The 13575-nt window shown below is 39.7% G+C and overlaps 1 protein-coding gene and 1 long non-coding RNA gene across 6 annotated transcripts in view; both read left to right on the plus strand.

Moving 5' to 3' along the window:
* The window catches only part of STAU2 (staufen double-stranded RNA binding protein 2), a 222254-nt gene that overhangs the window by 112705 nt on the left and 95974 nt on the right, over positions 1–13575 (plus strand). For all 5 annotated transcript variants that reach the window (XM_084865009.1, XM_084865008.1, XM_084865006.1 and 2 more), the window contains one exon: positions 2645–2952. In XM_084865009.1, coding sequence (XP_084721135.1) covers positions 2645–2952 — 308 coding nt within the window. The remainder of the gene's footprint in view (positions 1–2644; positions 2953–13575) is intronic.
* LOC311612208 lies at positions 8483–9917 on the plus strand. The gene is made up of 2 exons (XR_014793251.1): positions 8483–9553; positions 9847–9917. It is a non-coding gene; the product is annotated as an uncharacterized lncRNA (long non-coding RNA).

Raw genomic sequence — 13575 nt, forward strand, 5'->3', positions numbered from 1 at the left:
AAGTCAGGGAAAGACAAATACCATATGATTTCACTTTGTGGAATCTAAAAAAATAAACCAGAAATAAATGCATAGATGCAGAGAACATTTTGATGGTTGCCAAAGGGGAGGTGGGTTGGTGGATGGGTGAAGAAGGGGAAGGAATTAAGATATACAAATTACCAATTATAAAAATAGTCACAGGGACATAAAATCCATCATATTGTAATTACTATATACGGTGTCAGATGGGTACTAGATTTATCGGGGTGATCGCTTTGTAAGTTATATAATGTCTAATCACTGTGTTGTACACCTAAAACTATAGTTGTACAACAACTATAACTGATAAGTAAAAATTATTGGGGGGGCGGAAATTAATATTGAGGTCTTTAAAAAAAAAATTTTATTGGTTTTTCACAGAGAGGAAGAGAGAGGGATAGAGAGTTAGAAACATCGATGAGAGAGAATCATCGATCAGCTGCCTCCTGCACACCCCCCACTGGAGATGTGCCCGCAACAAGGTACATGCCCCTGCCCGGAATCGAACCTGTGACCTTTCAGTCCACAGGCCGACACTCTATCCACTGAGCCAAACCCGTCCCGGCAGTATTGAGGTCTTGAATCAGAAGGTTAATAGCAGGGGAGGGAAGGGCAAGCACGAGGGAGTTAAGCGGCATCTCTCAGCAAATTCTCCAAAAGTGGTGAATTATCTATAATTTTGAAAGATAATGTGATTTGCGAGTTGTTGTTTGATCCAAAGACATTAGAACAAGTCATATGAAATGTGGTTTGAAACATCTCTGAGACAAATGATAGTCAAAGGAAAGTGCTTTTTTTTTTTTTTTTTTTTTTTAAATATATTTTATTGATTTTTTACAGAGAGGAAGGGAGGGAGAGAGAGAGCTAGAAATGTCAATGAGAGAGAAACATCGACCAGCTGCCTCTTGCACACCCCCTACCGGGGATGTGCCCGCAACCAATGTACATGCCCTTGACCGGAATCGAACCTGGGACCTTTCAGTCCGCAGACCGACGCTCTACCACTGAGCCAAATCGGTTTCGGCAGGAAAGTGCTTTTTTAATGCATCTACAACCCCACCACCTGATAGTCCACACACTCTTTCCTTTGTCTATCACAGCCTATCCGTGACCTGGCTTGAACTACGATGAACTTAAGGATGAAGGGGCAAATTCTAGAATGGATGTAGGAAATGCTTGTTTGTGGATAAATCAAAGATGGTTGCCAGGAGTCTAGGTTGGGCAACTGAGCAGATAGATGGTGGTATCATGTTGAGATAACCAAGATAGGAGACAGTGCCCGTTGGGGGAAGAAGATCCTGTCTCTTTTTGACATGTTCATGAGCTAGAGTTGTCCGTGAAGAGAGCACCAGTAGGCCATTGGATATCGGAGATGGTACCTCAGCTTTGGAGTGGCCCAGGCTTCATTTTACCTGCTGTGTCTCAGTTGCTGCATAGATTAGGGTGTTTGTGTCTCTTTTATGAGCTCATAAAATATTAAATTGCAGGGTGAAGACTCTGCATATTCCTAATCTGATCTCCCATTGCATGTCCATACATTATTCATTCTTGTCCTGCCACAGCTTCCCTTCGGTATATACGTTTCACTGAAGTAATTTTGTTGGATCTTTCATTTATTTAATAGAGGCCCAGTGCAAGAAATTCATGCATGGGAGGGGGGGATCCCTAAGCCTGGTCTGCACCCTCTCCAATCCGGGACCCCTTGGGGGATGTCAGACTGCCAGTTTTGGCTCAATCCCCGCAGGCCAGGTGGAGGGACCCCACTGGTGCATGAATCTGTGCACTGGGCCAGTTTGGGCCTGATCCCCACAGGCCAGCCTGAGGGACCCCACTGGTGCATGAATCTGAGATTCATCAGTCTGTTCCATGTTTCCATGCCTGTGTGTTGAGCATTTGCCCCTGGTGGTCAGTGCGTATCATAGCTACCTGTCGAATGGTTGAACGATTGCTTAGGCTCTTATATGAACAGATTATTATTTTTTATTGATTTCAGAGAGGAAGGGAGAGAGAGAGAGAAACATCAATGATGAGAGACAATCATTGATCAGCTGCCTCCTGCACACCCCCTTTGGGGGATGGAGCCTGCAACCCAGGCATGTACCCTTGGCTGAAATTGAACCTGGGACCCTTTTATTCTGCAGGCCAGGGCTCTGTCCACTGAGCCAAACCAGCCAGGGCTGGATCTTTTTCTTAAATAAAGTATTTTTTTAAAATTGATTTTTAGAGGAAGGGAAAGGAAAAGAGAGAGAAACATCAATGCGAGATGTTTCCTCCTGCATGCCCCCTACTGGGAATTGAGCACACAACCTGGGCATGGGCCTTGACTGGAAGTTTAACCAGCAACCTTTTAGTGCATGGTTCGACGCTCAACCATCTGAGCCACGCTGGCCAGGGCTGTTGGATCTTTTAAAACTAATGACCTTAGGAATATTGAAACATACATTATTTACCTCTAACTGGAGGCTGCACTTGTCTCTGCAAATATGAGGAAGATGCTTGATGGACAGTGTTTCTTATTTCATCACCACACCAATGGAAATCATTGAGTTAATAAATGCTATAACATGTTTCTATTTCCATTATTTGTAAGTGTAATAACAATGTTCATTCATTTTATTTATAGCTCCAAAAGGAATTCTTCATTTGTCTCCTGATGTTTATCAAGAGATGGAAGCCAGCCGCCACAAAGTAATCTCTGGCAATTCCCTAGGCTATTTGTCACCCAAAGACATGAACCAGCCCTCCAGCTCTTTCTTCAGTCTATCTCCCACCTCGAATAGCTCAGCCACAATTGCCAGGGAACTCCTTATGAATGGAACAGCTCCTACGGCGGAAGCCATAGGGTTAAAGGGAAGTTCTCCTCCTCCCCCTTGTTCTGCAGTACAACCTTCAAAACAGCTGGAATATTTAGCAAGGATTCAAGGCTTCCAGGTATGAATTAAAAGCAAAAAAAAAAAACAAAACAAAACCAAGAAAACAAAACAATTCATTAGCTCCAAATCCTTCATCTCTGTCCATCAGAAAGCTCATCTCTTGCCTGCTAGTGTGACCCATATGTCACTTACATTGTCAAGTCCTAGGCACACCAACGGCAGAGAAAAGAGGGCCATATGCACGTGTCTCATTGTCTTTTATTTTCATTCTCCCTAGTGAGTCTTTTGCTGCCTGGCTCTCCTCCATTTTTCTTCTTCCTCTTCCTTCTTTTATTTATTTATTTTTAAACTCCCCCTATCCGCCACCCCCAATTCTCTATTCTGTATTTTGGTTGGTCTTGATTGGATGGGTATAGCTAGCTCCACTCTGTCTTCCACAAACAAAATTTCTGCCTTCATATATTTGGCAGTCGCATTGAGCTCTGAGTTCTCCCTCCTTTTACATAAGGTTGAGTTCTTCTAATGATGCTTTTATACTCATTGAAGTTTTGAATTCTTTTGCCAGCAATAATTCAGGTATGTCATTAAGATACAGCACCCGAGAGGTCTGTTATCTAAGGAATTCATTAAACATGGGATTAGAACAATGATGAAATACTTTCTAGTTGTTTGGGGCATAACGCCGAGTATTTGTTTTACTGGATCATGTTTTGAACCGTGTGGGGGTGGCACCTACCAACAATTCGGTTTCACTGGGCGGTCTGAAACCAGCTCTAGTCCACTTGACTGGCTGTCTAGATGAATTTGGGAATAGAAGCATTTCTTTCCTGTTTATTTTTTGTTCTCCTTTGAAAAAACCACCCGACAATCCTTTATGGATATAGTTTTTGAAAGAATGGTTAACACCAGGAAGAGGAAATACCTGTGTTCTGATTTCTTAGTTGCTTGAACATCATGTGCTGACCTGTCACCGCTAACGTGACCTTTTAATGTGACTGCTGAACTGCAGCGAGCTTGTGCGTGGGGGTCTCGCTCCTGCAGGTTCCCGTTTCCACCTCTTTTCCATCCTATCTTCTTCCTTATGACCAGAAACTGTAATTTCCTTTAGGAACACTCTAGGAGCTCTGTACTGTGTAGAAATATCATATATTTCTACAAATTTTACAAGTTTAGATACAAAATTAGAAAGAAGAGCGTGTGTTTTTGGTGTGGGGAGGGATTTTTGCACGTTTTCTTTTTTTCTCCACCGGAAATGGATTCATTCAAGTTGATTGCCAGGTAGTCATTAGACTATTAATATGAAATTACAAAAACTGTTACCAATTATTGGTTCTTCATCTGAAATTTTAAGCGCTTTAAAGTTAAAATTTTAGAACTTGGTTTTGTTAATTATAAGAATGACAATAAATCACTGTTCAAAATAAAAAGACTTTGATTCATACCACATACTGAAAAACAGCGAAGTAATTTTTAGTTCTGTGTATAACCTGCATAGAATGAACTAGTCATAGATTGATATGAAAAGAAAGTCACTGCTTATTTACAAATCTAGTCATCGAGAAACATCTCCAAGTAATGCTGCATTTTTTTTTTTTAAGAATGAAGCAAAAATTGCATCCAAGCTCTGAATTGATTTTTTGCTTAGAGATGTGGTAGATGTAATTTTGCTGCTTCAATTTTTTTATTTGTATTTATTTGTTAATTCTTGGCAATGAAAACAGTAATAATTTGAATATGTCTTTACCTTAGTCAGACTGTAGTCTGTTTTCTCCATTATTGGACTGATTGCTCAGACCTTTTGTTAAAGCTTATGGCAAAGATAATATTATTTATGGACAAACTAACCATTTCTAAATTTGTGTACTGTGACTTTAACACACTAATGAGTATAAACAGGCTTCTTTGGTTGAATGAGCTGGGTGTTGATATGAAATAATTGTCTCTCTGGTGATATGAAATATTGTCCGCTGAGCAGTGGACAGGATTGTGGGAAATGGCTTAGTGTCCTGAGAGATGTATCCACATCTTCATGTCACAGTAGAAGGTTCTTTGTGATTAAGAGTTTTAAAGCCTATTTCTTTACAGGTAACTTTCTCAGGTCTATTTACCTGGTGGAAAAACACGTAGATTGCTCCTGTTTCTTAAATGTTTTAATTGGGTTGTAGTTTAGAAATTATAGGGCTGGGGTGTTATGCTATTCTGTTATTTTTATTTCTGGAACTTAAACACAATAAATCCTTTTACTGTGTTTCTAGGTTAGTATTTTTTTTTATTTTGTTATTGTATGCTGACTAGGTAATTATTGCTTATTGGATATTGTATAAATCCTTCCTTGGCCTTCTTTGCCTATTGAAATCTGATGTGACAGTAAATATTGTATTACAAAGTAAAATTATATTAGTGTACTGAAAACAAAATTGCTTTAACTTTTAATTTTTTTTCATTATCCAGCCTTTAATGAAAACTTATAAATTACTAAAAGTTCATCTGCTTACCAGAATGTGGCTATTAAGCTCACATTCTTTTGCTTAACTCTATTAAGTAATTTAAATTATTATGCAATTAAAGTTATTATTAATAAAACTGACTTCACAGAGCAGAATGTGACTGAACCCTTGCACATTCTTGGTGATGCTTTTATTCCTGCTTGGGCTCACCTAACTTTTTGAATCACATTTTAGAACCAAGCTTTTGGATCTGTGTCATAGGTATTTGCTTCTTTGCAGTTTCATCGAGTGCATTTTAATCATCCTCTCTTAAAACCTGAATGTTTTATTATTTCTTTTTTTTAGCAAAAAGTTTTATGTCATTAGTTCTGTGAACCTCAGACTTTATGCTTCAGTCAGAGTGCTTCTATAACTTTCATGCATTTCATAAAAGCAGGGCTTTTTGTTGTGTAATTTGATACTCTTTCATTATAATGCCAAAATGTTTCCAAATCATGGGGCTTTTTAAAGAAAATTATTATGGGAAAGACGTTCTTGAAATGCTGTACCTTTGAGCTGAATATTTGAATACCTTTTTGTTACGTTTTAATTTATACAATCCTAAGCTTTTTGATTTTTCATGCTAATTATGTTAGAAATATCTTTGTGTAATTAAATATAAGCAGTTCTGCTTGTTTAAATGAGTCATTAGAAAACGATTAGTTTGAAAATGAATTCCATTTGCCCCTCGGTATCCCCAGAAGATTGGTTCCAGGCCCGCAGTATCAAATCGGGCGCGGATGCTCAAGTCTCTTATGCAGAACGGCACAGTATTTGCCTGTACCCTACACACATCCTCCCGTAGACGTTAAACCATCTCTAGACTACTTATGATACCTAACACAATGTCAATGCTATGTACCTAGTTGTTACATGGTATTGTTTAGGGATTAATGACAAGAAAACAGCCTGTATGTGAGTACGCCTGCACCATCACACACCTGACTACCAAGCTCACATCAGCAACAACATAACCCTTTTTCTGCATAGTTATGACCAGCAGTTGATTGAATCTGCAGACGTGGAACCGCGGATATGGAGAGCCGGCTGTACTTTAATAAGCTATTCTTTCTAGGTGGGTTTAATTCCAGTTTGCTGTTCTGTGCTCTTCCTACTTTCCCTCCTCCTTTTTAAAAAATATATATGTATTATTGATTTTTTACAGAGAGGAAGGGAGAGGAATAGAGAGCTAGAAACATCTATGAGAGAGAAACATCGACCAGCTGCCTCCTGCAAATCCCCCACTGGGGATGTGCCCGCAACCAAGGTACATGCCCTTGACCGGAATCGAGCCCGGGACCCCTTAGTCTGCAGACTGACGCTCTATCCACTGAGCCAAACTGGCCCCGGCATATTTTTGAAAGGGTAGTGACGTGGTTTTTGTATTTCAGAAAAATAATTCTGTAGGCATTGAGAAAGATGAACTGGACAAACGAGAGACTGGTGGTGGAGAGACTAATTAGAGTGGTTTTGCACAAATCTAGGAGAGAAATAACAAAGATAGAATGAAGGCAGAGCCAGTGGGTGTAGAGGAAGGGGCCAAAAGTACAGTCGTCTAAGAGAGAATTCATTTCATTGAGAACATTACATGATGTCTGTTGCTGACTTCTGTGAAGCTGCTTTGGCCTGGTCAGGGTGGACACTGGATTTAATGTATGGACTAAATGGAGACTGTGTGAGGATACATAGATCATTCTGTTAGGAATTTGAGAGGGTAAGTGTGAGTTTGTGAAAAGAAGGAACTTGAAAGGAAGGTAATGTGAATGATATGTTTGAGATAAGGTTTTATTTTTAGTATAGATGAGATGAATAAGCTTAGAGGAAGTTAGTAAGTTCCACTTTAGACACGTGGAATTTGAGTTGCCTGAGGGACTTTCAAATGGAGATGCCCAATGGGCAGTAGTAACGGGTCCAGAGATCAGCAAGAGAGGGTAGGACACAGTTCTTGGTATATAGATGTAATTCAACCATAGATAGAAGACGGACCAGGAAAACTGGGCAAAGGCCTAGGAGAGATTGGTGAGTATTCATCCCAATGAGTACTAACATTCATTAATTCAAGCAAAACCCATGGAGCACCTGCCATGGGCAGGTACATTTGTTGGCACTGAGGATGCAGCATAAATTCAGTCAAGATTTCTGCCCTCATGGAGCTAACATTAGGGTGGGATGTGTTGTAGGGGGAACAGGCCAAAGGGCAGATAGTCACATGAGCACATAGGATAAATTCGAGTGGTGGTAATATCCTAAGGTAACAGCTGCTTGGAAATTGTGAGATGAGTTAAGTTTCTTTTAATATATATATATATATATATATATATATATATATATATATATATATATATATATATATATTTAAATAAATCTTTATTGTTCAGATTATTACAAATGTGTTCCTCCCCCCCCTCAATTGCTCCCCTCTACCAGATTCCCACCCCACCCTCTGCCCTTTCCCCACCCCCCATTGTCCTCATCCATAGGTGCACAGTTTTTGTTCAGTCTCTTCCTGCACCCTCTCTCCCCTTTTCCCCGAGAATCGTCAGTCCACTCCCCTTCCATACCTCTGATTCTATTATATTCACCAGTTAATATTGTTCATCAGATTTTTTAATTCCCTTGGTTTTTAGTTTCACTTGTTGATAGTTACGTATTTGTTGTTCATAATTTTTATAATATATTTTTTATTGATTTATTTTTATTTTTATTTTTTTACAGAGAGGAAGGGAGTGGGATAGAGAATTAGAAACATCGATGAGAGAGAAACATTGATCAGCTGCCTCCTGTACACCCCCCACTGGGGATGTGCCCGCAACCAAGGTACATGCCCTTGACTGGAATTGAACCTGAAACCCTTCAGTCCGCAGGCTGACGCTTTATCCACTGAGCCAAACCAGCCAGGGCATGAGTTAAGTTTATTTATGAGATGTATAAGCAGTGACTTAGTGTCTTTAACTGTGTGTCAAAGATAACTACACTTTTTCCCTATTTATTTTTAAATTTATTGTTTAAAGCATTACAGATGTCCCCCTTCTTCCCGCCCCTGCCTCCCCCCCCCCCCCACCTTGACCCACTCCCCCAACCTCCCTCATGTTCAGACCTTCACCACACTATTGTCTGTACAGGCCCATGGGTTATGCATATATGCATATAAGTTCTTTGGTAATGGTTATTCCCTCCCTCCGTTCCTCCCACCCCCACCTTCCCTCTGGAATTTGTCAGTCTGTTCCATGCTTCTATGTCTCTGGACCTATTTTGTTCATCAGTGTATTTTGTTCATTAGATTCCACATATGAGTGAGATCATTTGACACCTATCTTTTTCTGACTGGCTTATTTCACTTAGCATAATATTCTCCAGGTCCCTCCATGCTGTCTCAAAGGGTAAAAGATCCTTTTTTACCGCTGCATAGTATTCCACGGTATAAATGTACCACAGCTTTTTAATCCACTCATCTGCTGATGGGCACTTGGGCTGTTTCTAGATCTTAGCTATTGTAAATAGTGCTGCTGTGAACAAAGGGGTGTGTACATTCTTCCTGATTGGTGTTTCGGAATTCTCAGGATATTTTCCTAGAGGTGGGGTCACTGGGTCAAATGGCTGTTTCTTTCTAATGTTTTGAGGAAGCTCCATACTGTTCTCCACAGTGGCTGCCCAGTCTGCATTCCCACGAGTAGTGCACTAGGGTTTCCTTTTCTCCACATCCTCCCCAGCACTTGTCATTTGTTGATTTGTTGATGGTAGCCATTCTGATAGGTAACTACACTTTTCAATGTTTTAATCAACCTTATTGAGGTATCATTTACATACAATAAAACACACTCATTTTAATTGTACACCTTGATGAGTTTTGAAAAATGTGGACCAACATCTAACTACCACCACAATCAAGATGGGAACAGTGCCGTTACCCTGACCAATTCCCTGCTCCTCTCCGCAGCCTGTTCCCTCCCCTCCCCATGGCTCGGGCAACCAGGATAGCCTCCTGTCACTAAAGATTAGTTTTACCTTTTCAGGAATTGCATAAAAATGGAACCAGGTGGCATGCGCAGTTTTGCGTCTGATTTCTTTGACTCAATATGTTTTAAAATTCGTTTATGTTGTATATATCACTAGCTTGTTCCTTTTTATTGCTAAGTACTAGTTAATTACATGGATATATACCACACTGATTAGGTTATCTATTTTTTTTTTTTTTAATTTGTGAAAAGGCTATTCTTTTTTCTTTTTATTGTTTTCTTTTTTTAAATATATATTTTATTGTTTTTTTTTACAGAGAGGAAGGGAGAGAGATAGAGAGTTAGAAACATCGATGAGAGAGAGTAATCAATCAGCTGCCTCCTGCACACCCCCCACTGGGGACATGCCCGCAACCAAGGCACATGCCCTTGACTGGAATCGAACCCGGGACCCTTCAGTCCCCAAGCCGACGCTCCATCCATTGAGCCAAACCGGTTTCGGCTGATTAGGTTATCTATTGATGGACATCTGAGTTGTTTTCAGTTTGGGGCTATTATGAATAAAGCTTTTTGTGAATATTCATGTACGAGATTTTGTGCAGACATATTTCTAATTCTCTTGGAAAAATACCTTAGAGTGGAATTACTGGGTCACATGGTAAGTGTATGTAGAAATTTATAAGGAACTCTCAGATTCTTTTTCAATGTGTTGTATCATTACATTCCTGCCAGCAATGAATGAGGGCTGCATACAGTGACCAGTCTTATTTTATGAATGGTACAGTAGTATCTGATTTATATTTTAACTTGTACTTCACTGGTGACCAACAATATGAGCTGCTTTTAAAAAAATATGTATTTTTGATTTCAGAGAGGAAGAGAAAGGGAGAGAGAATAGAGAGAGAAACATCAGTTATAAGAGTGAATCACTGGTTGGCTGCCTTCTGCATGCCCCCTATGGAGATTGAGCCCACAACGTGGGCATGTGTCCTTGACTGGAATCGAACTCAGGACCCTTCAGTCTGCAGGCTGAGACTCCATCTGCTGAGCCAAACCAGCTAGGGCAATATGAGCTTCTTTACGTTGTGTTTATTGGCCAAATTATATATCTTTGTGAAATGTCCACATCTTTTGCCCAGTTTTTAATTGGAGCATTTTCTTTTTATGGAGTTATAACAGTTTAAAAAAATATATTCTGGATACCATTTTTGTGTTACAAATATCTCACTGCCTGTGACTCCCCCCACCCCATTATTTTAATGGCATCTTTTGAAAAGTTGAAGTTTCATTGTTGATGAAGTTCAGTTTTCCATATAGTTTGTGCCTTTTTGATCTTATCTAAGAAATCTTTGACTACAAGGTTGCAAAGATTTTCTCTAACTTTTTTCCTAGACATGTATGGGTTTGCTTTTATGTTTTTGTTTTAATATATGTTTTTATTCCAGAGATGAAGGGGGAGAGAGAAAGAGATGGAGAGAGAGAGAAAAAAAGAGAGAGATAGAAAGAAAGAGAGAGAGAAACATCAATATCAATGATGAGAGAGAATCATTGATCAGCTGCTTCCTGCATGCCCCCTACTGGGGACTGAGCCCACAACCTAGGCATATGCCCTTGACCAAAATCCAACCCGGTATCCTTCACTCCGCATCCAAACCATCTAGGGCAGGAGTCTGTTTCTATTGACTGCTTTATGTGTGAATGTGGATCACCCTTTCCTTTTTTTGTTGTTTTTTTGTTTTTTGCATATCTGTAACTTTTGTTTGAAAAATGGACATTGTGGATAATATGTTCAAGCAACTCTTACAATTTTTCCTTTTGCAGATTGTTGTTTTGTTTTTGTCCAGCACTCAGTTAAGCAGTCTGGACTGAAGTGTAAGCTTTGCCTCTCCCGCAGCGACCTTCCTCAGCCGATACCCACGTAGTTCTCTCAGCGTCCCGCTGTGGCCTTTTCTCTTGCAGTGCCTTCCCTGTGCCTTCATAATTATTTGGGCTGAGTTCATCCTCATGTTTTGGAGCCCATTCTCTTTGCATTTCTTAGCTTTCAGCATTTCTGCCCTCCCCTTAATTTTTCAGCTTATCAACCAGCCCATGTCTAGGGATACTTTAGTCCAGTGAAGCGTTTAACTTTCTAGTACTCAAGCTGTATATACTTTACAGACCGCGCTATGCTTTTTAAAAAATATATATTTTATTGATTTTTTTTTTTTTTTTACAGAGAGGAAGGGAGAGGGATAGAGAGCTAGAAACATCGATGAGAGAGAAACATCCACCAGCTACCCCCTGCACACACCCCACCGGGGATGTGCCCTCAACCAATGTACATGCCCTTGACCAGAATCGAACCTGGGACCCTTCAGTCAGCAGGCCGACGCTTTATCCACTGAACCAAACCGGTTTCGGCAGACCGCACTATGTTTTATTAAAAACATAGCAGTGGTGATGGAAGGAGACTTGAACACACACTATATAATATACAGGTGATGTTTTATAACATTCAACATCTGAAACCTATATGATTTTATTAACCTATAGGTCACCCCAGTAAATTCAATAAGAAAGGAAAAGAACAACAACCACCCCCAAACTTTCAGATCTTAATGGATTTCTTACTTCTCTCTGCCCACTTTTATGTCCGGCCCTCTGTGATCTCTCCTGGACATGCAGAGTCTGTGATCAGGCGGGAATTTGGGTGCGGTGTATATGCAGATGGAGAGTTGTACCACTTGTGCAGCTGCCTTACTTCTGGGATTTGTTCCCTCAATGTCCAGCTCTCCTGCCACCCTTAAGAGCTTTCCCCTGCCACCTCCAGCTGGAAAGACTGCAGTTTTCCACCGATAGAACTATAGAAAGGAGAATACCCTCAGGCAAGAAGAAAAAAAAAAGCCACACAGTCACAATTTTTATTCCTTCTAGTTTTGGTCCTTTGAGGTTAAGGGAAAACTGTGCCCTGGTATCTGCCTACTCTTGATCACATTCCAGTGCCTTCAGGTATTTTTCTTTCATTTTGTCTACATTTTATATTGTTATCTGCAAGAGTCTTTGTCCAATGAATGTATTATTGCCTGATTGGAATTTTACCACTTGTGATTGAATACCACTGAATTGACCAATGCACTCATTCATTACTGGCAATCGTGACATCTGTCACAAAAAGTGATTCAAAGTATTGGAAAAGCCATAAGGACACTAGTGTTTGGATGTAGGGCCCACTAACCTTAGGATTATCTTATCCTGAGATCCTTAACTTAATCCCATCTGCAAAGACTATTTCCAAAAAAAATCACATTCAAAGCTGCTGGGTTAGGACCTGGACATATTTTTTTGGTGCCAATACTGAACTCAGTGTATATTTTCAAATTTCTTAAATTGGTATATTTATTGCTTTCATCAAATTTGGGGAATTTTTGGCCATAGTTCTTCCAAATATATTTTTGCACACTTTTCTATCTCCTCTCCTTTTGGGCCTTCATTTACATGTGTTTTTAATTATTGTCCCACAGATTCCTGAGGCTTTTCTATTTTTAAATAAAAAAATTTTCCCTGAATCTCAGATTATACTATTTCTATTGACCTGTAAGTTCCCTCTTTCCTGTATCTCCTTTATCCAGTGATTTTTTTTTTCTCTTGGATATTTTCATTTTCAGAATTTCATATGGTTCTTCTTTAAAAATTCTGTTTCTCTGGTGAGTTCATTCATTCCTTATATACATATTTTCCTGTATAACCTTGTACGTAAGTATAATAGGTGCTTTTCTGCTTATTTCAGCATTGGATGTGGCCTCTATAGATTGCCTTTTCACTTGAGAATGAGTCACTTTTTCCTGTTTATTTTAGGTCAAGTCATTTTGGATTGCATTCTGACGATTATGAATGATACATTATAGGGACTGGATTCTGTTACATTTCTCTGCATAGTTTTGAATTTTGTTTTTAGAGGCAGTTAACCTGTCTGGATTCAAATTCCAAACTTTTAATCTCATCTTGAACTTTCCTTTCCCTTGGCTTCTGAAATAGTAGTCCCTCTTGGTTGTGCATATATTTCTCTGTCAAATGCTGCAAAGAACTTGGCATTGAGGTGGTTACTGCTTCCTGTTTAGAGTAGTTTCAGTGGAAACATTGTGTAATGATAGGGGAGAAAGCTGAGGGTGGAGATAGTAATATTTTCCTAGATTAAAAATAGAAATAGCTGTGCCCAGCCGGCGTGGCTCAGTGGTTGAGTTTTGCCTATGAACCAGGTCA

Source organism: Pipistrellus hanaki (genome assembly GCF_964339955.1).
Source record: "Pipistrellus hanaki genome assembly, chromosome: 17".
Taxonomy (NCBI): Eukaryota; Metazoa; Chordata; class Mammalia; order Chiroptera; family Vespertilionidae; genus Pipistrellus; species Pipistrellus hanaki.